The sequence below is a fragment of the Puntigrus tetrazona genome, chromosome 7 (genome assembly GCF_018831695.1).
Source record: "Puntigrus tetrazona isolate hp1 chromosome 7, ASM1883169v1, whole genome shotgun sequence".
Taxonomy (NCBI): Eukaryota; Metazoa; Chordata; class Actinopteri; order Cypriniformes; family Cyprinidae; genus Puntigrus; species Puntigrus tetrazona.
Genome location: NC_056705.1, coordinates 9,312,333 through 9,335,689, shown reverse-complemented (window position 1 = coordinate 9,335,689; position 23,357 = coordinate 9,312,333). Strand labels below are relative to the sequence as shown.

The 23,357-nt window shown below is 36.1% G+C and overlaps 1 protein-coding gene across 1 annotated transcript; it reads left to right on the top strand.

Moving 5' to 3' along the window:
• Positions 1 to 1,355: 1,355 nt before the first annotated feature.
• LOC122347885 (transmembrane channel-like protein 3) lies at positions 1,356 to 23,044 on the top strand. The gene is made up of 22 exons (XM_043243151.1): positions 1,356 to 1,471; positions 2,256 to 2,402; positions 3,592 to 3,667; positions 4,195 to 4,276; positions 4,600 to 4,706; positions 5,047 to 5,145; positions 5,276 to 5,418; positions 5,906 to 6,053; positions 6,738 to 6,781; positions 8,530 to 8,677; positions 9,701 to 9,810; positions 9,906 to 9,984; positions 10,686 to 10,970; positions 12,214 to 12,342; positions 13,520 to 13,587; positions 13,926 to 14,054; positions 16,270 to 16,380; positions 17,091 to 17,216; positions 17,799 to 17,877; positions 18,044 to 18,086; positions 18,281 to 18,545; positions 20,134 to 23,044. Exons 1-22 carry the CDS (start codon positions 1,356 to 1,358, stop codon positions 20,996 to 20,998), a joined length of 3,399 nt encoding a protein of 1,132 aa, XP_043099086.1. The 3' UTR covers positions 20,999 to 23,044.
• Positions 23,045 to 23,357: the final 313 nt, after the last annotated feature.

Genomic DNA, 23,357 nt, shown 5'->3' with positions numbered 1-23,357 from the left:
ATAAAGAGATTTTCAGTCATGAGAATTGTAGTATTTATACTTCAGTAAGATGAATTCTTATTGCTTTATTGAGTGCTTGAGTACATTTTTAATGCCTGACGAGTTCTCCTATTAGACTATACAGCTCTATATTATTACTATACAGTAATATACCAAAGAATCGGATGCATTTGCATTTGTTTGTGAGTTCTCAAAATGCAGAATTATAAACTCTTTATGCTGGTATAGGATTATTATTTTTCTGTTTACTTTTTATTCATACTTTGGTTTTTAGATATTTCTTATTTTTTAATGTCAAAGCTCATCTTTCTGAAAATTAGCTGAACAAATCTGTGTGTGTGTGTGTGTAAGGTATCCATTCCAGCATCATTATCCAAAGCGAAAATAGCTCAAACGCTTTGGCGTTCTGCATGGGCCTTTCTCCTGATGTGCTCTCTATAAACGAGTCTGAATTATACTTGTGCTTATGGAAAAGTGAAAGCGATGAGCAAGTGTTACATATGGCACATTATCATATTGAGCTACTATGCTCTTTTTTTCTTTTGCATGCGGGGACGTTTATTTTCTTTGTACGTGACATCGTTGTTTAATTTCAGCGCACTCTGAGGCCACTTCATAAAGAAAACTGGAAATTCGCCCATGTGTGCCTATTTAAAATTCATTGTGCGTTTTTCATCTATATTATCTGTCTGTTTATTACCGCTCAGACAAAACTCCAGAGTAAATTAACACGACTGATCGTGGCACAGAACACAAACTATTGTCAAGAGAAACATTTAGTATGCATGCAGCTTTCCAGAGGGAATTTGAAAATGTCATTTACAATAGACTGTTAAAAGGAAGAGGGACGTTTGTTACAATTACATATTTAGACGCATCACACTAGGCTGAATATGATCTCATGTGTCTCCTGACTGTGACATTGTGGTTTATGATTAAATTAGGACATTATCATTCGAAATGGTATTGAATGGCATTAAAATATAGCAAGCTAAATTCCATTTTTTCGTCCCGTTTCAAGCACAGCTTTATAAACATTGTAATCTTTCGTCAAACTTCGCCTTTGTTTCATAGAAGAACGAAAAACATGAGAATTTGTGTTAACACCTTCACACTTGTTAGAACGGCTTCGTACAGAGGCATGTGCATTCATCAGCAGGTCGCAGTTCTCGCGCTGTCCCTTTAAGAAGCCGGTCCAGCTGTCATTGGAGTGATTGTCTGAGCTTAAACTCCTCTGGTGGAGGGGCTTATGCAGCGTTTCAGCGGGATCCAAGGGCAGGTAGCACTCATCGGGAGAACTCCTACAGATGGGACACATGCTCACCGAAGACTGGAGAAAGTTTTAAGGCTTGGAAATGAGTGAAATGGCAGAACCAGCAACTATAACCAGACCCCTGATATCCACCAAGCGACATAAGAGCATAAGAAAGAATTCCAGAAGGATTTATTCCCCGTATCAGGATGATAACGGGTAAGTTTTTGCCTAAATCTGATATAAATGATCTGATAACTCTAGGTTACATTGGCTCCTGACATTTGCAGATTGTGATATTCGGTCTCTTAGGTGTCAATTATTTATTAATTGATTTATAATTTGGAATATTCCTGGTTTTATAGCAGAACAAAGCAGTTTATTCTTGTTTTTGCTTGTGGATTGCATATAAGCCATGTTTAACTCATGAACTATATTTACAGAAATGTAATTTTAAAAAGGTATCCATGTGTTTTACACATGTACTGCATGTGAAACTGTTTCACAGTATGTATACACAGTCCGCATTGCTTCGCATAAATACAGTATGATTTTTTGTGTGACCCATTTTGCATATAACATAAGCAAACTTGAGAACAGAAAGTGTCTTTAGTCATCATTTATCTACTGAATCGTCATTCTTAAGTTTGTCTACACATTTTGCAGCATTCACATAATTGTAGTTTAGTTATATTTAATTATAAGTATTGGAATTAATGCATGTGTATCTGTGTATTTTTAGCAATTCTTATTTAATTATTTGTGTTTTTAATTAGATATTTTGTAAATCCATTGTATTTTTCGTGCGTGTGTGTGTGTATATATATATATATGTGTGTGTGTATATGTGTGTGTGTGTGTATGTATATGTGTGTGTGCGTGTGTGTGTGTGTATGTATATGTGTGTGTGTATGAATCAGCAATATTATGTGTTGCACAAATAAAAGTTTAATGTTACTATGACATTAATTGCAGTGACTATTGATGTTTGATTGCGTTTCAGACCATCTGATGATGAAGATAAGGATGGAGAAAGAGTGGACAGTAATGATCCAGAGGAGTTGTTCCAGAACATTCAGCTTCAGAAGGAAATCATCGCCAACATCCGAACTAAACCCTGGCCAATAAGACGCAAGTTAAAAGTTCTCAAGTAAGATCTCGTCAGGTGTATGTTGGGAAAATGGCATCAGAATTTCCGCACATCCTGTACAGAAATTATTACAGACGGTAAAATGGAATCGTTCTCTAGTGGAAAGGTTTAAACGGCATTAGATAAAAAGGATAAAGGATTTATAAGATCAGCATTTATACGACTTTATGAATGTGCTGTAAAGGTATTTTTGAGCTGATTATAGTGTTTGTACAGCAGTTGACATGATTGTTAGTGAGCAAGATTGATTGTATAAATAGGACGAATGAAAAGAACTGAGCGTTATTTCTGTCTAAAATTATTGGTTGACCACATTACTGCCATTAGCCTACTTAGAAACGGCATTTGAAAATGTTCGAAACTGATGATAATGGCTTAGGGAAGCAACCTCGCATTAAACCCGTAAGGTAAATAACAATTAACTTTCAGTGCTTGAAAGCGGCCACCATATTTACAACATGATGCTTGGGGAACAAACTAAATTGGCTGAGTAATTGTTTCATTAGCCCGGCCAGCAGTTTCTCATTTTACTGGGTAGCGATGGCTGCGGCTTCTTTGGGCGCGGGTCAGGGATGTGCAGACGTACCTGCTTTAAAGACGTTATCTATAGATATGTTAAATAATATTTTACAGATGTGAAATTTCCAAATGCACTGTGTCGACTATCACCATATGCTTTCATTATACGTTTATTTTCGGGGTTTCTGAGTCTTTGCATCCACCCTAATGTCCAAAGATGTTTGTCCAACTAATTGTTTCACTAGCAAATTGATGTATGGAGTTTCTTAAAGTAACTCGCAGATGGAGAAGATACATGCTGCATTTTACGAGTGTCCCCATCATTTTCGGGTGAGCGCTCATGATTACATACACCCACCTTTCTCAAGGAATTGCCCCCCCAAAATCAATTTTCCATCTGTATGTGTTTGATTCCTCTATTATGTTGTCACTGAACTTTATGGCCTAATTTTGTTGTTGCCGGTTAGTTTTCATTTTCATTAATAAAGAAACCAACGAAGCACCTTTTTGTTTTTTTTTTAATGGGTGAGACATCTATGAAAAGAAACACTAACAGAAGTGTTTCAGAGATCATGGAAAAGGGAAGCCTTCTATTATTTCCCTCACTATCTCTAGCAACAGCTGTCAAACCATGACATTTTCAGATGGTTTGAATTTGTTTGTCTTTCAGGCAAGCCAGAGAGATTGTTCTGAAATATGAGGGCAGACTGACCAGGACGAGAGGTTACCAGGCAGCCGGGGCGGAGGTGCGTTATCTATCCGTCCCTTCATCCCGCTTTTGTCTATTTCATATTATAGCTTCTCTCCTTTTCTCTTTCTTTCTGCTTCCCTCTATGTGTATGTGAGATTGCGGCTAGGCTGCGCGTGTCTCTGCCTCAGCGGCGCTCCTCATCTTTTCACAGACGCTGCACTCAAATTTATAGCCTGTTGTTATAGCCCGGTTTAATTAAAATGTCCAATGGCATTCGCCAAGGCTGCCCAAGCACCATTAAAATTAATTGACTTTTTAGCAAGTGGATTTGATGGTGAATTATTAATTCTGATTATGGCTTTCGTGGCAGACTGAAAATCACATATCTGTACACATTGGTTTAACAAAATTACGTTTTTATACGATCCTTACACACAAGAGCTCAGATCTTCCAGGTCCTTCAACACCGCTTGGATTGAATATGCTTTTATTTTTGGATTCCCTTTCTGCAAACTATACTAATTTAATGTTTAATGCATTGTCTAACTATTGTATTTTTTTTTTTTTCCCAAATGTCTGCAGTTGCTGAAGAAGATTTCGAGAGTCTTCTACAACATCGTTGTCTTGTTCATTCCTTGGGAGATGAGGATTAAAAAGATCGAAAGTTAGTATCTTCACGCTCAATACGTGTTTAATATGTCTGCAGATACGTTTCAATGTTCATATCTTACCGTGAGGCGTAAAGAAAAACATTTGAAATGATAAACTAGCTCTAATGTGGTAAATATGTTAGAATGTATGCACATTCGCTGTAAAATATGCTGCAACATATATTAAGTGATTTAATAAAAATGCAGCTAGTAATGTGATGAAAATCCAAAAATGTCATTTAGTTTGATTGTATCAACATAACACTATAAATGAAGCATTTTAGATCAGGTCAGCATAACTGCTGCATTAATTATACAGTATGTGTTGTTTTTAAAGGTCACTTTGGATCAGGTGTGGCCTCTTATTTCATATTCCTGCGATGGCTATTTGGGATCAATATAGTTCTCACTGTTATGACTGGAGCCTTTATCGTGCTGCCAGAGGTGAGTATGCATTCATTCTTAAAAGCAAATAACAGGCTATATGTCCAGATATGATATCAAAATGTCGTGCCAGTTGAAAGCTACAGGATATACTAAAAAAAAATAATTGCACAGTACATGGCATTTATTATTATTTCCAAAAGCACATACAGATATCCGCATGCTCCTGTGTAGACAACGTCTTTCGCTAAACCTCGACAAGGGCGTTTTTTTAGACCTGGAAATGGAAAATACGGTTAGATTTATTTCACTCCCGGCGCACTGACACAAAGCAATTTCTGCTCGGGTATCATCTGCTGTCTTCTGTCATTCCCTCTGTTTCTCCAATCTGTCCGATCAGCTCCTGGCCGGCGCTCCGTTCGGTACCACCCGCAGCAAGACCATCCCCAAAGAGCACCTTTCCTCCGCACAAGACCTGGACACCATCTGGTCGCTGGGGGCAAGACTAGCATCTCTCGTTTTTACCGCTTTACAAATGCGCCACTTCGGGGTTTAATCGCAAATAATTTCTTTATTGAGGTTTAATCTACCAGTTTGTCAACCGTTTTTGTTTTATGTCCGTATTTTAGGGATATCTTCAATATTCGGTGCTTTTTTACGGCTACTACGGCAACGTGCGCAAAATCGGCAGTGCTGGCTACAGACTACCCTTGGCCTATTTTCTGGTCGGGATGGCCGTTTTTGCCTACAGCTTCATCACTTTGCTTAGAAAGTAATCACTACTTCAAAGACGCATTAACCGCCGTACATTCACGTTCATGCATTTTGTTGATGTTTTTATTCAAAGCGACTTAAAGTCCAAGCTATGTTTATTTCAGTTCATGTCAAACTCATGGCTTTAACTGCAGATTAGACAGGTATGGTGGTTCTGTTCATCAGGTTTATTGAGGTTTATCAGGTTGGCCTTTGAGGAAAAATGTGCTTGTTTAAAGAGATGGTGGAACATTTGTAGGCCTGTCATATTCATGAAACAAATGTAACACGGTGGCAAACAATCTACAAAAATATAAAAAAAATGCATTTTTCAGTCAGTAAATTTTAGTCCAGTGGCATAACATGAATTAGCATTTCCAGACATTGCCTCTGGGTTGAAAAGAACAGAACACAACATATCATTTGGTAATTTTTCCATAGTCATATTTACTAAAAATGTACTGTTTCTTCAGAAAAAGCTGAATTTGCGTTGCTGTTTTTATCAGAATGGCTAAAAACTCCCGCATGAGTTTAGCCGGCGCCTCAGATGAGAATTACACCTTCTGTTGGCGTGTCTTTTGTGCGTGGGACTACCTGATTGGGAACCCAGAGGCGGCTGAGAGTAAAGGGGCGGCCATCGTCAATAGCATCCGAGTGAGTATCTCTTACATCCAACAGACCCAAATAAACAGTCTGTCCTTGATTCAACTCTCAGTAATCAGCCTCCACGGGAGGTTTATGTTCCACTATTAGTGCTGAATTAAACATTTTCTTTGGAACATCTAATAAATTTGTTTATACACGAACGTTACACTTGTTGCATGTTTTTAAAAGTGCTAAATTTTTTATTGCACTCAGATGGATGAGACACATCAGACAGGTCTACCTGCTCAAGATTTAGATTTTGCACATTGCCAGTAAATAATATGTATATTATATACTGTGTGTGTGTATATATATATATATATATATATATATATATTCTATCTATATAGTATATATATATATATATATATATATATATATATATATATATATATATATATATAATTATATAATCATATATTTTTATTTTTTTGAATTATATTTTGGATTCTAACCAATGTTATTTTGATTAGTTTTTTTTTTTGTTGTAGTTTTTTTTAGAATATTATTGTTTATATTAATATTTTGAATCAGAGGCGTTGTTTCTGTTTTCTTTTAAGTTTTAGTAATTAGCATAATTTTTTCCCCCTAATTTTCAGCAGTTTTTGCGTTTTAGATGCTTTATTACATCAAGTTAAAACCTTTTTTACCCTCATGCTAATGCTAACCAAATTGTTTTGTTGCTGTTTTTAGGAGGCCATTGTAGAAGAGCAAGAGAAGAAGAAAGACACGAGCCTGCAAGTTTTCTTCTTTATTTGAGTTTCTATTATCACCTCAACATAAACCTATGTGCTGACTAAGTGTTTTCTCCAAACTCTCTCAGAAGTGCATGTTTAACAGAAATGTCTTTTGAGGGTGGGAATGATCGTATCAGTAAGTGACTTACGTTATGCGCTGTCTCTCTCTATCTGAGGCTGTTGTCACAGCGCCTGTAATGCTTTCTCAGGCCTCCCTGATTTATACGTCTCCTCCCCATCCAGTGCAATCGCAGCAGAACATGCGAAACGGAAAACATCCCGCCATATTTTATACAAACAGCCTATTACTGCGGGCGGATGACTGCACCTAAATCGCCAGCAGAACTGCTCACATATTAAAGCCAATTAATATGTAGTGGGAATGCAACAGCCATGCACACAAGATTAAGCTAACATTTGTACAGTAATTATACCTAAACTCCATAATTGAATCTAATGGGACCGGGACACTAGACACACACACACACACACACACACACACACACACACACGTGTATGCATATGCGTGTTTGGGTTGGCAATTGTAATTTATGGGGACACAGTATAGTTTATTGACATGGGTATGTCAAGTTGTAGAAGTTGGTTTATGAGGACACTTGCATTGTATTAAAAATATTACTAAATGGTGTTTATATATTTATTTATATATATATATATATATATATATATATAGATAGATAAATATAAAATACTTAGATTAAAATACTTTTTAGCATATATATTTATTTATTGCATTATGGGCATTTAACAGGAATTTTGTAGGTCTTAAGAAGTTTTAATTTGTCCTTTTTCAAATGAAAGCCTTAAAAGGGCCTTATATATATATATATATATATATATATATATATATATATATATATATATATATATATATATATATATATATATATATATACATACACATATATATATATATATATATATATATATATATATATATATATATACACACATATATGTATAAATATATATATATATATATATATATATATATATAATATATACTTCAGATGCAAAATGAAGATATCTTGTCTTCTAAGAAATTTAGTTTATTTTTTGCTTTTAGGCTTTTTGAAATAAATATTAAAAAATATATATTATTTTGTTTCTTATATTTTCTTACAAAAACCACGAGATATTGAAATACTTGTGCTTTTGTCTGTGATAAAAAAAAATTGTCAGTCAAACTGGGAAATCATGGCAGAACTGAAAGCATTTTTTTACTCAAAGTGCTCTTGCAGTGTTCATTCAATGCCACATTTTAGAGCTTTAGGGTGAAAAAAAAAACTCTGTTATGACACTAGAATTTCTCTTAAGCAATTATCTTCTGCTTTTATATTGTACATAACCTCCAGAATCTGAAAGATGGTGGCAGAAAAACTTTTATTGAAGTAGTCTTTTGGGGTTATTGGTCCCTGGCAATCGATAGCGCACGCATTAGTCATAAAGCTAATCAGAATATGATGCAATTTGGTTTTATTATACTCTATAATATTTTATTCCGGATGGTCATTTGTAGCATTTTACAGATGTTTCGGGTTTCACATCTTTTTGAACTCTCGCATACAATAGTTATGATTGAATAATCAATAGTTCATGTGAGTTGATTTGAAAGTGTGTTAACGTGCAGTCGGCGGTTCATCATCTCTAAACATACCTTTCTTTTACGACGATACAGGATCAGATGTTTGTAAGTGTATCTGACTGTTTTGTTTCTGTCCCAACAGAGCCGTACTGATCAGTTTGCGGATTCTGGCAAACATCCTGGTCCTTCTGTCTCTTACGGGCAGCATCTACATCATCTACTTTGTGGTGGATCGTTCTCAGAAACTAGAGCAGGAGAAACCTGAGCTAACTCTCTGGGAGAAGAACGAGGTACACTTTGAGTTATTATGGTTTGTGTGCATTGTGCGTGTCTGAGTACTTTACAAAATATTCCTTCTTGGCCTAGAGGTTGCACACGTTTTTCGTTTTTTTTGGGGGGTTTTGTTTTTTATTTAATCATCTTGTCACAGTTGGCATAATCCACATTTCCTACCATACTGGAGAGAAAAGAAGAGGCACATTAATGATGCATTTAAAAATTAATGACCAGACATCTCTTTATAGAAGTTCAGTGTTGTTGCAGATTTTTATCCGGTTAGATATTTGTTACCCTCGAACCGCTTTCTCTACTTGTCTCTTAGTCTTTCATATCTGCCATGTTTGTTTTGGTTGTTGTTGTTTAATTGGTGTTTATAGTTCTAATATATCTCTTATAGTTCTATAGTTGTAGAAATCAGACGTGCTAATAGCATTATGCAATATTACAATAACAACAGAATCGCAACTTTGCGATGCTACTGGTCCAATTGGATTCATTGATCTATGCTAAGCTATGCTAAAAGTGGCCTGGAGATGCGGAGTGTTCCTTTAAATCCAGACCCAAATCTCATCTGTTTAGCTGTGCATTTATTGAATTAATATTTAAATTAATATTTTCTATTTTTAACTGTTTTATTTTCATATTAAATACAATTTTAAATCATTTTAAACATCTTTAAATTCTTAGTTTTATTGTTGATTTGTTTAAAAAAAAAAATTTTATTTCCTTAAAAAAAAAAACTTCGAGTTTCCACCGTGCATGTAATGTAAATGTATAAATAAACTTGCCTTTGCTTTGCCTTATTGAATCCACATCCAAAGCTGAATGGTTTTTGGGCAAAATAGTATATAAATTGGGAAGCAGCATTTTTTTTTTTTGGTTCCTCTGATTATTTATTTCTTCTTCTTTTGCTTTTTCTGCTTCTTTTTCTTATGTCTGTCATATCCAGATATTTCTTGTAGTATTGTAGATGTGCTGTGTGTTTAAAGACAGACGAGTGATTTTACTGCATATGTTTCGGGTTGTTTCTTTAGGTGAGTGTGGTGGTGTCCCTCATCACAATGATTGCTCCTTCAGCCTTTGAGTTAGTGGCTCAGCTTGAAATGTACCACCCAAGAACGAGTCTCCGCTTCCAGCTCGCCAGGTCTGAAAATCACTCCATGAACACTCTTGATGCTCTGGTTCGGGCTCTTCTTTTTAGATTTAGTTGTTCAAAAGAGAAACATGCCTTTTGTTTAGAGTTCTGGTGTTGTACCTCGGAAACCTCTACAGTTTGATTATTGCCCTCCTGGACAAAGTCAACAGTATGAGCTCTGCTGTGAGTCACATTCTTATTGCATTCTCAACCTTTTCTCTAGGGCTGCATGATTAATTAATACAATTTATTTGTAATATGTTTAAAAATACGTTTATCCAGGCTTTGTTTTACTATGTGCACAGCAAATAGTGTGGTACGGTGTTCTTTATGCACAATCAACTCATGATTTTAGTAGCTCAGTTTATGTAAAAAAAAATGAATTGACAAACATAAATATTAAGTGTAATTTAAATAATAATAGTCATTATTGTTGTTCATGTGCTTAATATTTGTACAATTCTTAAATACTAATTCTTAATTTACTGTGAAATTATCCAGTATCTAATATTTTACGTAATAATAATCATATCATCTTCAAATCATTGTTGTATTGATACAGTAATTAAAATTTTATAGTAATATTTATATTTAAACACATTTTTTTTGCCCAAATAGTGCAGCACTTTTGGTACAAACAAGCACTATTTTAATCACGTTCACAAAATTATCAGAAAAAAAACAAGAAAAATTCAATGTTTTTTTTCCCAGCTGCCCCATTTTTTTCTGATGTATTACTCAGCTTTTGACAAACTATTGATATCTGTGCAGTGAAAATATTCACATTTTTACCACCCTTTAGTTAGAAAATGTATTGTTGTAAAAAAAAAAAAAATCGAATGTAACATAAATTAGTCAACAGTCTATGTTTTGAATAATTTCAGATCCATGGGGGTCAAGGAAACGTGTCTGACTCGACATCGTACCTAGCGACGATCTCCCAGCCTGCCGGGGACAACCTGTCCACCATCGTCCCGGATATCGCCGAGCGGAGGAACAGCACGCTGACCATGACTCTCCTGGACCTCAACAACAGCATGACCACCGTTAAGAGCACCACATCCTCCGCTCAACCAATGAGAATGCAGTCTCTGCTAAACCAGACCGTGCTCTATGGCTACAACATTAGATCACAGCAGGACCCCTGCTGGGAAACATATGTCGGCCAGGTACTCGCTCGCGTCGAAATCATTGCTCTCTAATCCAGATTTAGCTCGTGAGGGCTTTCCTGGTTTCTAGCTAAAGAATTATCTCTTAGCACATTCGTTCACTTCACCTTCTGATGTCAGCAGAGCCAACTGCTTTAAAAGTAAAACCTGAAAGCGAAGTCTTTGAGATCTTTAAAATGTACTTTAATTCTGTTTTTTATTTGGAGTAATGCGTCGTCGTTATATCAAGTAAACACAATCCTTAATTCGATCAGTTCCTGATTCAAAATTAGGATCTTTCGAAATATAGTTATGTACACTACCGTTCAAAAGTTTAGGGGTTCAATTTCAAAATGCTTTTATCAGTAATGTCGTGAAATGCTATTACAATTTTAAAACGGCTGTTCTATTTGAATATAATTTAAAATGTAATTTATTAGTGTGCTGGAAAGCTGAATAATTGTAATATTCAGATTTGTTTGTCATGAACGTGGAAAACAGTGCTGCTTAATATTTTAGTAGAAACTGTGATGCTGTGATTTTTTATTTATTTATTTATTTTTTTTTTATATAGAGTTTTTCTTTTTATAGAAAGTTCCAAAGAACAATGATTACTTGGATTTTTTTATTTATATTTAATCATTTATATAAATCGATTTACTGTCACTTTAATATTTGCTTGCTAAACAAAATAATAATTTTCTTTCAGAAAAATACAAGTATTTGACTTAAAATAAAATCTTAACATATTAGTGCATGTCACACTTAGAAAATTCCTTAAATATAAAACAATGTATAATATATTAAAAATAAATAAATAAAAGTGACATCTTCAAACTATTGAATCTAGAAGGTTTTTTTTTCTTTTCTTTTTTTTTTAGAACTAATGCCACATTTTCAATTATTTGTAACCATGGGCATTGGCAGAAATGCTTAGCATCCTTTAACCACTATAACACAATCTTGCCTTCAAGTGAACTAATGAAGTATTTCAATTCCGAGCTACACTGTTATTTATTAACAGCATTATTGTGGCAAACAGTGTAAGTATGTTTCCCTCTAAAGGAGAGGAATATGGATTGAAGTATCCAGCCTGTCTTTCATTTAATGAAAGTGCTATCAGCGCTGACTTTGTCTTGGTTTCAATCCAGTGGACTGATTGAGAGTCCTGCTTGCTGATACTGATGGTCTGCGGAGGGGTGAAATTGCACCCTGCTCAAGGAAGGTAAATGCAGACTGTTTATTTTGTTTGACTTATTTACAGGAGATGTTAAAGCTCTCCATCATTGATATGATCTTCACGGTGGCGAGCATCCTCCTCATTGATTTCATCCGGGGACTGGTGGTTCGATACTTGAGTGACTGCTGCTGTTGGGACTTGGAGAGCAAGTTTGTAAGTCGGTCGCTTCTGTTCAAAAACACACTTGTAGAGGTTTTTCAAACAGGTATATGAGCAATAGATGGACCTGCCTGGTATCTGCACCCGTTAAAAACACAACCTGCTCTCATTTCGCCGCAGTTTCAAAGAGAAACATCCACTGAGTGCTGCTAAAACACAGGTTCAATATGTGAACCCTGGCACATTTTTATTACACCGATATAGATGTATTGAAGCGGTTCAGAATTTAAATATCCAGGAAAAGTTAACGCTATGAGACCAGGTACAACATTGGTCACATTTTCAAACGCCATCAAAAACTGTACTGTAGGTCTCCACTTGGGTCCCATTGCGCATATTTTTTGCCGCCAGCAAAAACAGCTAATTATTTTCAAACAGATTTGAAACAAATATTGAACCGATGTTTCTATATCTGGTTGGTCAGTTAAGTTGAGACAGGATCGAGTCTTTTAATACTGTAAAAATTGCACATATCACTTTTAAGCTTTTTCGTTAGCATAATGAAAATGTTTTTGATTATCATAGGAATATATTTGTTCCTTAAAAAAACCCTAATACCTCAATTTATTTAAACATGCAATAACTGTGATAACGCTATAGCCATACAAATGTTTTTTGGTTTTTTATGTAATTGAAAGCCAGGCTAGACAGCAGATCTGTTAATTAGTTTGTATTGTTAAATTGTCTCGCAAATTCTACAATCTTGTAGATAAAAACGAATTTAAAATTAAATGGGGCGTCTGCTAAATTATACCAATTTTTAAAAAAATGTGTCGGAAAATCATGCATGCTAATCATATCCTTCTGATATAAATAAAAGTATTGTTAACTTAATTCACTTCAGAAGTTGTCATTTTTGTTCTAGATCGTGATTTTCTTCAAATATTTATTTGAAGTACTTCCTGAAATTCGACACACACATTTTAGTAATTTACCAACACGTTCACGTTCAATGTTGACGGTCCCACGTGACACAACCATAAAATTGTACTTTTTTTTAAAAGTAAGATTCATTGTCATTGTGTTCATTCAAAAGCTTTATTTTAATTTTACGTTTAAAAATGTTTTTAATTTAAGATTTCATTTGTGAAACAACCCCCCATTTGAAAAACCCTCTTCCATACCATGCCTTCATAAATTCCCTTTTAATTAAACTGAATTCCCTTTCCAGCCAGAGTACGGCGAATTTAAAATTGCGGAAAATGTTCTTCATCTGATATACAACCAAGGAATGATATGGTGAGTGATTGATGATTCATCATTTATCCATATATAGTCTCAGATAAGATCTTCAGTATAAAAGGAAATGAATTACCTTTTTTTTACATTTACTGTGACTTCTGTTTCTATCTGATACACACTCCTAATTTAAAATGCCATCTCTGTGTATATCATTATTATATATCTGCAATAAACTGTTCCCGTAGTGCTCTTCACACATGTCCTCAATGCTCCATTGCCCTCCAGCTTCAGACTGTAATCCTACAATAATGACTTGTCTGAAGCTATAGGTGCACGAGCAGAACTCCTTTAAGATGGGGAATAAATCTTTCCGGTGCCTTTGTCTCTCCCTGTAGGATGGGAGCATTCTTTTCACCCTGCCTGCCCGCCTTTAACGTCCTGAAGCTGATTGGCTTGATGTACTTGCGGAGCTGGGCTGTGCTGACCTGTAATGTTCCCCATCAGCAGGTCTTTAAGGCCTCCAGGTCAGTGAGGCAGAGTTAGGCCATTAGGTTATATACGTTTTGATGCTTTGATATGAGAACTGACTGGACTTATTCGTGCATCTGAGCTTGGATAATCTGCCATCATTTGCTTATAACAAAACCATTAAAATATTGGTTTTATTAATCCTAGAGCTATGGGTTGACGCTATAGTATTTTTATTTTTATTTATTTTTTTAGACGAAAATCTAGATTTCTACATTTGGAATTTTTTACATTTGTCTTTTTATAATATTCATCCTTAGACAAAAATGTCAGCTCTGTTGAGATCTGGTCTCAATATATGCATTTTTAAATCTTCAGGAATAAGAGAAATGGAAATCAAGAAACTAATAAAAACACGTATTAATTAAATCCTCTTTTCAGATCAAATGGAATGTTCATTCTAAATCAATTTAATTATTTTATTATATTATTAAAATTCCATTTAATGTAAAATCTCTATAGTGTATATTCCTTCAAATATTAAATATGTATTTAATTTTCCTCATATTTTGTAATTATTTTAATATTTGGTTAAGATAATTCCACGCATTATAGAAATTTTATATTGTAGAAATATAAAAACGTCTTTTTATTATTATTTAATTGCTTAATTTCATATTGGGAGAAAAGTGGTTTCCTATCTATCTTTTTTTCTGTACTGAAGTAAGCATTTTTCATAATTAATGGTGCTTGCTCGTGATATGAAGTTAGGGATTTGAATGAACTTAAAACAAAGTTGATGTAAGTATTTAGTGGATGTGAATAATCAAGGTATAATAATCAATATCCAGAATACTAAAACTGCACACATTACGATAGACAGGTGCATTTAAAATACCGAAAGAGCTTAGTTTGATTCATTTTAATGATAGTTTAATAATTTTTGCATAACCACTGTTTGTAAGTTGCAGCTCTTGCCTCAGGTTGTCCTATATTTGACACTGCACTCTTTTGTAGGCATTAAGAGGCAGCCTGCCAAAACCGCTTGACAGAGCGGACGTCAATACTAAAGCACAAGAACACTTTAAATGAAGCACTCACAGTGGCAGAAAATTATTTATAAATGCATATATTCAGCATTTCTGCACAGCTACTATATTTTAAAGCATGAAAAATGTTTGTCCTGTTTGTTTACGCTCTCTATTCATTCTCCAACATAGATGATTGAATCCATTTAGACCAGTAGCATTGCGTCATATCGGCCTAGAAGTCTTCATTTGTCACCTGTTTTAGTACACGGTATAATTACAGAAGAGTCAAGTTTTAAATAGGAAAAATATCGAAACTCTTTGGTCATTTTTGAACACGATGCTAGTGGTCTAATTGGATTCAAAGATCTATGCTAAAAGTGCTACCGCGAGACCCGGAGATCGGCTGAATGGATTCAGAAACGGTTAACTGTTGGAGATCGAGCCTATTTCCAAAAAAAAGCGGAGTGTTACTTTAAAACTGTGTTGAAGCATCCTAGGCTTGTGTGACTTTCTTCCAGATTCGTCTGAAAGAGCAAAGTCTCGCAAACCTGGGACGCTTCGAAGTGTATGCAAATGCACATTAATCTAAATGAAAACACACAAATGTATTCTGATTAGCCGATGAACATTTTACGTTCCATTTGGGCAAAAATCGTAAAGCATTGCGCACGGCTAGTGAGCAGAGTTAGCCAAACCGTCCCTTAACCTAAACCGAGTTTGACAGGCTTTTGTCAAATCCAGATACGTTTTTATATTGAATTACAAGAAAGAACTGTTACTTCCACGTCTTTCTAAACATCCCCAGCCTATTTCTGCATGTTTCCTTTGTTGGAAAACAATGAGGAGTGTAAATTCCTCTGACAAGAGTTGCAATGTGAAACAATTTCGCTTTTTATGAGCTGTGAGATTAATTTAAAGCCAGCCAGCATTCAGTGTATGGCTCAGGGACTCTCTGAACGCAACCCTTTTGTTCTCTGCTCGACTGAATTCAAATCCCTCTTATTTTCCAGTGTGGTGAATACAGAGATAACGGCGGATACTTCAGTGTGACTGGGTCAAAGCGTCAGTCTGGCTTTCTCTTTTCAGATTTATGTAATTGCATCTTCATCATAGCTTTATCAGTCAGTCACAGATGTGAGACGAAACATTACTGTGTAGTCTGAGAATATTTCATCTTCAGTGCTGTGTTTTATTTATAAAAATTAATCGTCCCAAAGTAGATCATTTTTTTTCCCCTCAGGTCAAATAACTTTTATCTGGCGATGCTTCTCTTCATGCTTTTCCTGTGTATGTTACCAACCATTTTTGCCATCGTGAGGTACCGGCCATCTCAGTATTGTGGACCTTTCAGGTAAAAAAAAAAAAAAAAAAAAAAAAAAAAAAATATATATATATATATATATATATATATATATATATATATATATATATATAACCCAATCAAATTACTTAATAAAAATAAAAATAAATTAAAAAAATAAATAAATAAATAAAAAAAAATTAAAAATAAAAAGTGCTTTTAACTGAATAATCATATCCAAAAATAAAATCTTATGTTTTATATGTGTACACACATGCATGTATACATTTCAGAAAAAAAGTATTTATATTAAACAATATTAATAATAAGTAATATATTTTCTAATACATATGAATATATTTACTCATTTAAAATGAATAAACTATAGTAGTATCTCAATTATACTAAAATAACATTGCCCTTGTGATTTAATAAGAACTGGTCATGTTCAAAATAAATCCACGTGATCAGACTTCACCCTCCAGGTTTATTTTGGTTTATTTTGCAACGATGCCTAGTAAACTGATCAGATTGTCTTACTATCTACACATCTACCAATAAACCAAATGTAAAAATCACATCTGAGCTGAAATTATTTTAAAAAGTGGCCAGCACCAATATGTAGAAAATCATTTGTCTGCTTCGGCATCAGTTATATAAAAATATTGCACTGCAAAATATTAGCGCAGTATAAGAATTATATCAAATTTGCATTAAAGTACAAAGCTGCGTTTCCTCGCGTCTCTTCTGCTGCTCTGTAGTGGCCAGGAGAAGATTTACGACATCATCTCCGAAACCATTGCCAATGACTTTCCGCTGTGGTTCAGTAAAGTGATGAGTTACGTCACCAGTCCTGTGGTAGTGCTGCCCGCTCTGCTGCTGCTCTTGTAAGTACTTCTCTCTACCCTGGCATTAATTACCAGAAAAAGACAGTCTTATCAACAACAAACAGATGCTGGCTTGATAACGGTTTATCTGAAAGATTAGCTTCTTTTTTGAATGTTGTGTGTGTTTAGGTTTTTTAGGAGACCTCAAAAGTGTCTTTTATTCACCAAGGCTTTGTTTATTTGATAAAAAAAAATTTTGTTGTTTTTTTACAATTAGATTTCTATTTTACATTTTTGTTCCTGTAATTTTTGAGTTGAGTCGAATGTGTCAGCTTTAACCCAACATTAATGAAATTCATTACATCAGTGTGTTAATGTAGGCGTTTTTAATAGTCTGCTGCAGGAAAAACAATTAAGGAAAAGCATAGCTTCATTGCTGCTGAGTTTGGAGGATGTAGACCGAAGACTTTACCAGTTACATTTACAAGTTTTGGCCTATGGTTAGAGAGCAGAGAAATATCCTTACCCCTGTTTTACAATATCAGCATGTTGGTTTTGTCAAGCCAACATAATTTGACCGGACGAGCGGGACAGATGCCTTCAGTTACTTAACCTTGCGCTGTTCGTCACCGTCTCTTTCAGCATGCTGATCTACTACCTCCAGTCCATCGCCAGATCACTCAAATTCACCAACAGCCAGCTGAGACTGCAGCTGCAGACCGTAAGCACTCGAAACCGAATATCATCATGACGCATTTCAGTTCATTTAACAGATCCGTGATTTACAATAAGGAACCCGAGCGAAACAGGATGAGGTCTTTGGGTTTCGCATAATCTCGTTTCTCCAGCAGTTTATTTTATAACGCTAATTAAATCTCCCGTTGCAGGAGAGGACAGACGACAAGAAGAAAGTGTTTCAGCTAGCTGCAGGTACTTTGTCTATAAACTGTCTTCATTACGAATACAAGAGACCGCTTCGGGCCCGTTTCAGGCTGCTGAGCGGCAACGGCCAAAGTTATGAACCCACGATATATATATATATATATATATATATATAACGTCATAAGCCAGTAGCTTGTCACCAGTTGGCTGGACATTTGGGTGTGTAACTGTGTGATTTACAGCACGTCTGCAGGCACCTGAGGGCGGCGATAAAAAGCCGGAGCAAGAGAGCGACATTACTAGTATGGAGTCGTCCGCCCGCTCCGCCTCTCCTCCCCGCCGCAACGGCAGCGTCACCAACTTCGAATCTCCGGTCTGCCATGGCAACAGCATTCGGACCATAACGCAGTCGGCTTCGAGGCCGGACATCCCTAGAGCCGCCGGAGCGACGCGGAGCCCCTCGGTCCCCGTGCGGCAGAAACACAAAGCAGAGCCTGCGGCCAGTAGGTCTGTGCTGATCTGAGGCTTTAAATTTCGCTGCTGCTGCTTAGCTTCCATACATCTGCAGTTCATGAAGCTTCACTGCCCTCCATTTCTGCCCATGTAGTGCTTTCAGAATGTACAGCAGCCCCTCAGTTCCTCAAAGACAAGTACGGCGAGTGGAGTACATACCCATCAGGTCTGGTATACTCGTGACGTTTGATGATGGATTAACGTAATTCTGCAGTTTTGTTTTTACCTGTGAGGGTAATCTATAACGAAGCTGTATCAGCAGCATTTGTGGAGTAATGTAGAGTACTGCAGAAAATAATGTGTGCTCTTTTTTTCAACTAGTCAAATAATAACAATTACAGCTGTCGTGTTTAACTATAATTAACTATTCAAAAATGTGTGTACAATGAAATAAAGCACTGATTAGAAAACTTAAACTTTGGCTAGTTTAAGTTGAAAAACTAATTTCTCAAACTAAAATAAAGGTAAAGAAAAAAGAAACGACAAAATCACATTGTTCTTATATATATTATATATAGTTAGTGGTGTAAAAAACAATTGTGATTAAAGTTTTTGTTTACACAATGTGTGTGTACCGTGTTTATGTATATAGAAATACACACACATGCATATCTTTTTGTAAATCTATTCGTTTATATATATTTCTACATATAATAGATATAAGTATATGTGTAAATATTTTTTAAATGTATATTTTATGCTTGTGTATTTGTATATACCTAATAAATGCACATCATGCACACACACATATACTATGAAAACAAATACTTTATTTTGGATGTGATTAATCACTCATGGAATCCATAACCAGAAGTTCATCCACCTAGAAAATTATTTGTAACTCCAAAAGTATCATTTAGACTGCTTTACTGACCAAACAAAAGACTGCAGTAGACTGCACTATATGAATAATTAATGTTAAGTGCGTTTACAAAATACAAACTTTCTGCTTATAAACCCTTGAAAGCATTGGCTTGCTTGACTTAAATTATTTGCAATACTGTAAGTGTGCCTTTTCACTTTCTTCAAACTTAAATATCTACCTACTGTATATCTTAAATATCTTAATTTTTATTATATTCACATTGCTCTATCATATCGGATCACTGATAGGGTCATTAGTGCTTGCACTTTGAGAGTAAAACTTCATTTGGCTTTACTGTTCATTTCACGAAATGCAATGCGAGTCATACTACTGTTCACTAAAACTGAAAACATAGTCATCATTTACTCCTCCTCATGTCATTCCAACCCTACATTATTTTTTTTTTCTGTGAAACACAAAGTGAGCTCTTAAGAAGAATGTGGGTAGATTGCTTTTATGGTGCTTTTAGTCCTTGACAGTATAAATTACCATCCATTAGTTTTTTTTGCTTTTTTGCTTAACATCTCCTTTTTGTTTCAAGAAAGAAGGAAGGTTTTAGACCTACTTTAGTAAATGCTTTTGGTTGAACTATTCCTTTAACATAAATTACAAGCTACACCGTAAAGGTAAATGTCTCTTGCTTGAGTTTCTAAAAGATAGGATGAATATGTGCATGCAAACATATTAATTTCACATGTCTCGTTCTCTGATATCCAGGCATACTGGGTACCTGGGCAGCACCAGCGGTTCCTGCCGCTCTAAGTCCTACCACAACATGGCCTACAACCCGTGTGCACGGTATGCTGAAAACATCCACTCCGATCCACTGTTTAGGAAAACCCTCCGGCCAATGCGCACCGAGCCCGGCGTAATCACGGCTCAGAGCTACGCGGGGCGCCGGACCCATACAACGCGCTACGTCATCGTCAACGAACACGAAGCACGCAAGAAGCTCATGCGCTCGAATACGCGCGTACCGAGACATTACCGCCTCGCGGACGACCCGGCGGAGATCGTAGAGCTCTATCCACGCAACGTGAAGTGCTACATTCCTCGTACCCCTCACCGGAGCCACCAGCCACACCTCAGCGAGGAAGAGGAGGAGGAAGAACCGAAGAGCAGCACGAGGAGGGCCTCGTCCAAACAGTCGAACCGTCCGAGATCGCTGTCGGATATTCATCAGACCCCGCGATTCTACATCGGCGAGGCGAGAAACAGTCAGCTGTCTATGGAGCAGGGTTTATACGGTGGTGATGAAGAAGAGGACGATCAAGAAGACGACGACTGGGTGAACGACCGTCAAACGAACATCCGAGGCCCGGAGTCGGCTCACAGGTACGGCGAACCGTACGTCAAGCCCAAGACCAAGCATAAAGTGGAGCCGTCGCTGACCGAGTCGGATTCGGCATCGCTGGCGTCCAGTAGTGACCAACAAAACAGCAGCACTGACCAATACATCCAAGTCATTCACAACAAAGAGAAGTACCTGAAGTCCAGCGCCAAGCTGACCAAAAAGAAATCCAAGAACAGCGTTAAACTCAACGTGTCTGCTACTAACGATCTCGTCTGCTCCAACGTTTAACCTGTTTAGAGCATTGTTCAAAAACAATGGTGAGCTGTCTATGTAGGAAGCATTTTAGGTGCGCGCCAATACTAAGTGTGTTTCGAAAGGTAGGTCGCATTATTATCCTGCCTGCTGAAATCGGGAATACGTGACAACTTTTAAAATCGGCAACAGTTTTGAAAACACTTGGCATCATGACCTGATGACTTTTCAGGTGTTCCTAGTAATTTCCCCTTGACCACAAAACCAGTCATACGTAGCATGGGTATATTTGTAGCAATAGCCAGCAATACATTGTATGGGTCAAAATTATGCCAAAAAAACTTGGATATTAAGTAAAGATCATTGTGCATTGATATTTTTTGTCATTTTCCTACCATAAATAAAAAATAATACTATTTATTAGTAATATGCATTGCTAATAGCCGCATTTGGACGACTTTCATACCCTATCTCAGCCAGATACTGTCCTATCCTAACAAACCACACATCGATGCAAATATTATTTATTCAGCTTTCAGATGACGTATAAATCTGAATTTCAGAAAACTGACCCTTATGGCTGGTTTTGTGGTCCAGGGTCCACGTATGTGTTTTAAAACCAACTCAAAATGTCAAACACGTTTGACATCCTCCATCTAATTTGAATCAGGCAGACCGTCATACACTACGCATTTTTCTGTGAACCCTGAATGCCTTGCAAAATGACAAGCATCTAACATTGAAATGCCACCTTCTGGTCAAAGTGTAATGCAGCTTCGTATGCATCCTTCACCGGAACGAACCATAAATAACGCAGCATTCCAAACAACTCGGATTCTCCCATAGATACGCATACATACATGCCTTATTAGTAGCTGATTCTATGGGCCAGTGTATGTAAGCAACTTGCTATATTGGAATGATCAAAGCCTTACTATAGTTTAAACTTATCATCATTGAGTTCATACATTATTAAAAACACAAACCAACACATTCTCACTTAAAGGAATAGTTCTCCCAAAAATTTTAATCACCCTATATTTTACTCACCCCGAAGCCATCCTAAGTGTATATGACTTTCTTCTTTCAGTTTTTTTTTCCAAGCTCATGGACAGTGTCTATTATTTTGAAGCTCCATAAATCGGATATATCTGCAAGTACTGCGACGTAAAACTAATCTATATGCCTTCGGGGGGTTATCACTTGTCCTCTGAAGGAGATCGAAGGGTTTTTGAAACAAAATATGTCTAGCTTTAAAATCATAACATAACTGTTTCGTGTTATTTTCCGCGAGAAGTAACCTAGGACGCGGTGTACGATGCAACTTAAGTCGTACGTTGAGTCGGAAGTCATCCAAGAAGCCAGAACTCGGTGCTCAGTTATTTACGTTATCGTTTAAAAACTAGAAATATTTTTGTTACAAAAACCCATTGATCTGCTTCAGAGGATATGTGATAGTCAGGGTGAGTAAAATCAGGATTTTTTTTTTTTATTTTGGGGTGAGCTATTTCTTTAAGAAAGTTTATCCCATTTCATCAGATATTTTGGCTCTTTTTATAACCAGAAGGTACGCAGTGTTGTGGCAAAAATTCAAAAATTCTTGGAAAGTGACCTTTCCAAGATGGCGGACTCGTTGAGGTGTCTGGATCGAATGTTGCATCGTACACACATCTATGTGATACCCCCACTTCTGCTTAAAAATAACCACTTGAATAGTGTTGGGATAATCCAACTCAATCAGAGCAGATCTATCAACTTCCAAATTCAAGGAGAAGCACAATTTTCAAGTCAATGGTCAACTAAAGTGACATTCTGTTGGTTATTTTTAATGGAAGTGAGTTAATTCTAAGATTGTTTTGGGTAAGAGTGTAGTGTAGCAACGTGCAAATGACAAAATGAGTATATCTATGAGATGGAATCAGTGAGTTATGAATTTCCATAGTAGTTAGGATCCGTCTTTAAAAGTCAGCTGCCGATGTAAGTAGTAGACAGCATGGCAGCTTACTAGGCTTTGGAACAGAGCCAATGATTCGGTGTAATACATATAGGTTTATCATATAAAAGCTGCAGTTTTGCCTTGTAAAGCACAAATAAATATCTAGTCTATATGTAAGTATATTTTGCATGAAGCCTATCTAGATTTCCATTAAATCTGATATTTGAAAAAAAAAAATTAATGTTTGGATATTTGTAGACTCTTCTGTCCGATTCAAGGCTGAAAAGGTGAATTCAAGATTGGGTGTGTATGAAAATAAAATAATTTAAGAATCGACTAGTTAAAAACCCACACCAAACACGTTCCCCCCTCATGTGGGGATTGTGGTATTGATCATGGTTTTTGTCAGTTTACACTAAGCACTAATGATTAACTCAACACTTTGAATATCAATGTCCA

Coding starts and splice junctions, on each gene's coding strand:
- LOC122347885 (XM_043243151.1), top strand. CDS start 1,356: ATGAGTGAAATGGCAGAACCAGCAACTATAACCAGACCCCTGATATCC. Junction 4,277..4,599: donor GAGGATTAAAAAGATCGAAA/GTTAGTATCTTC, acceptor TTGTTTTTAAAG/GTCACTTTGGATCAGGTGTG. Junction 9,811..9,905: donor CTCCGCTTCCAGCTCGCCAG/GTCTGAAAATCA, acceptor CCTTTTGTTTAG/AGTTCTGGTGTTGTACCTCG.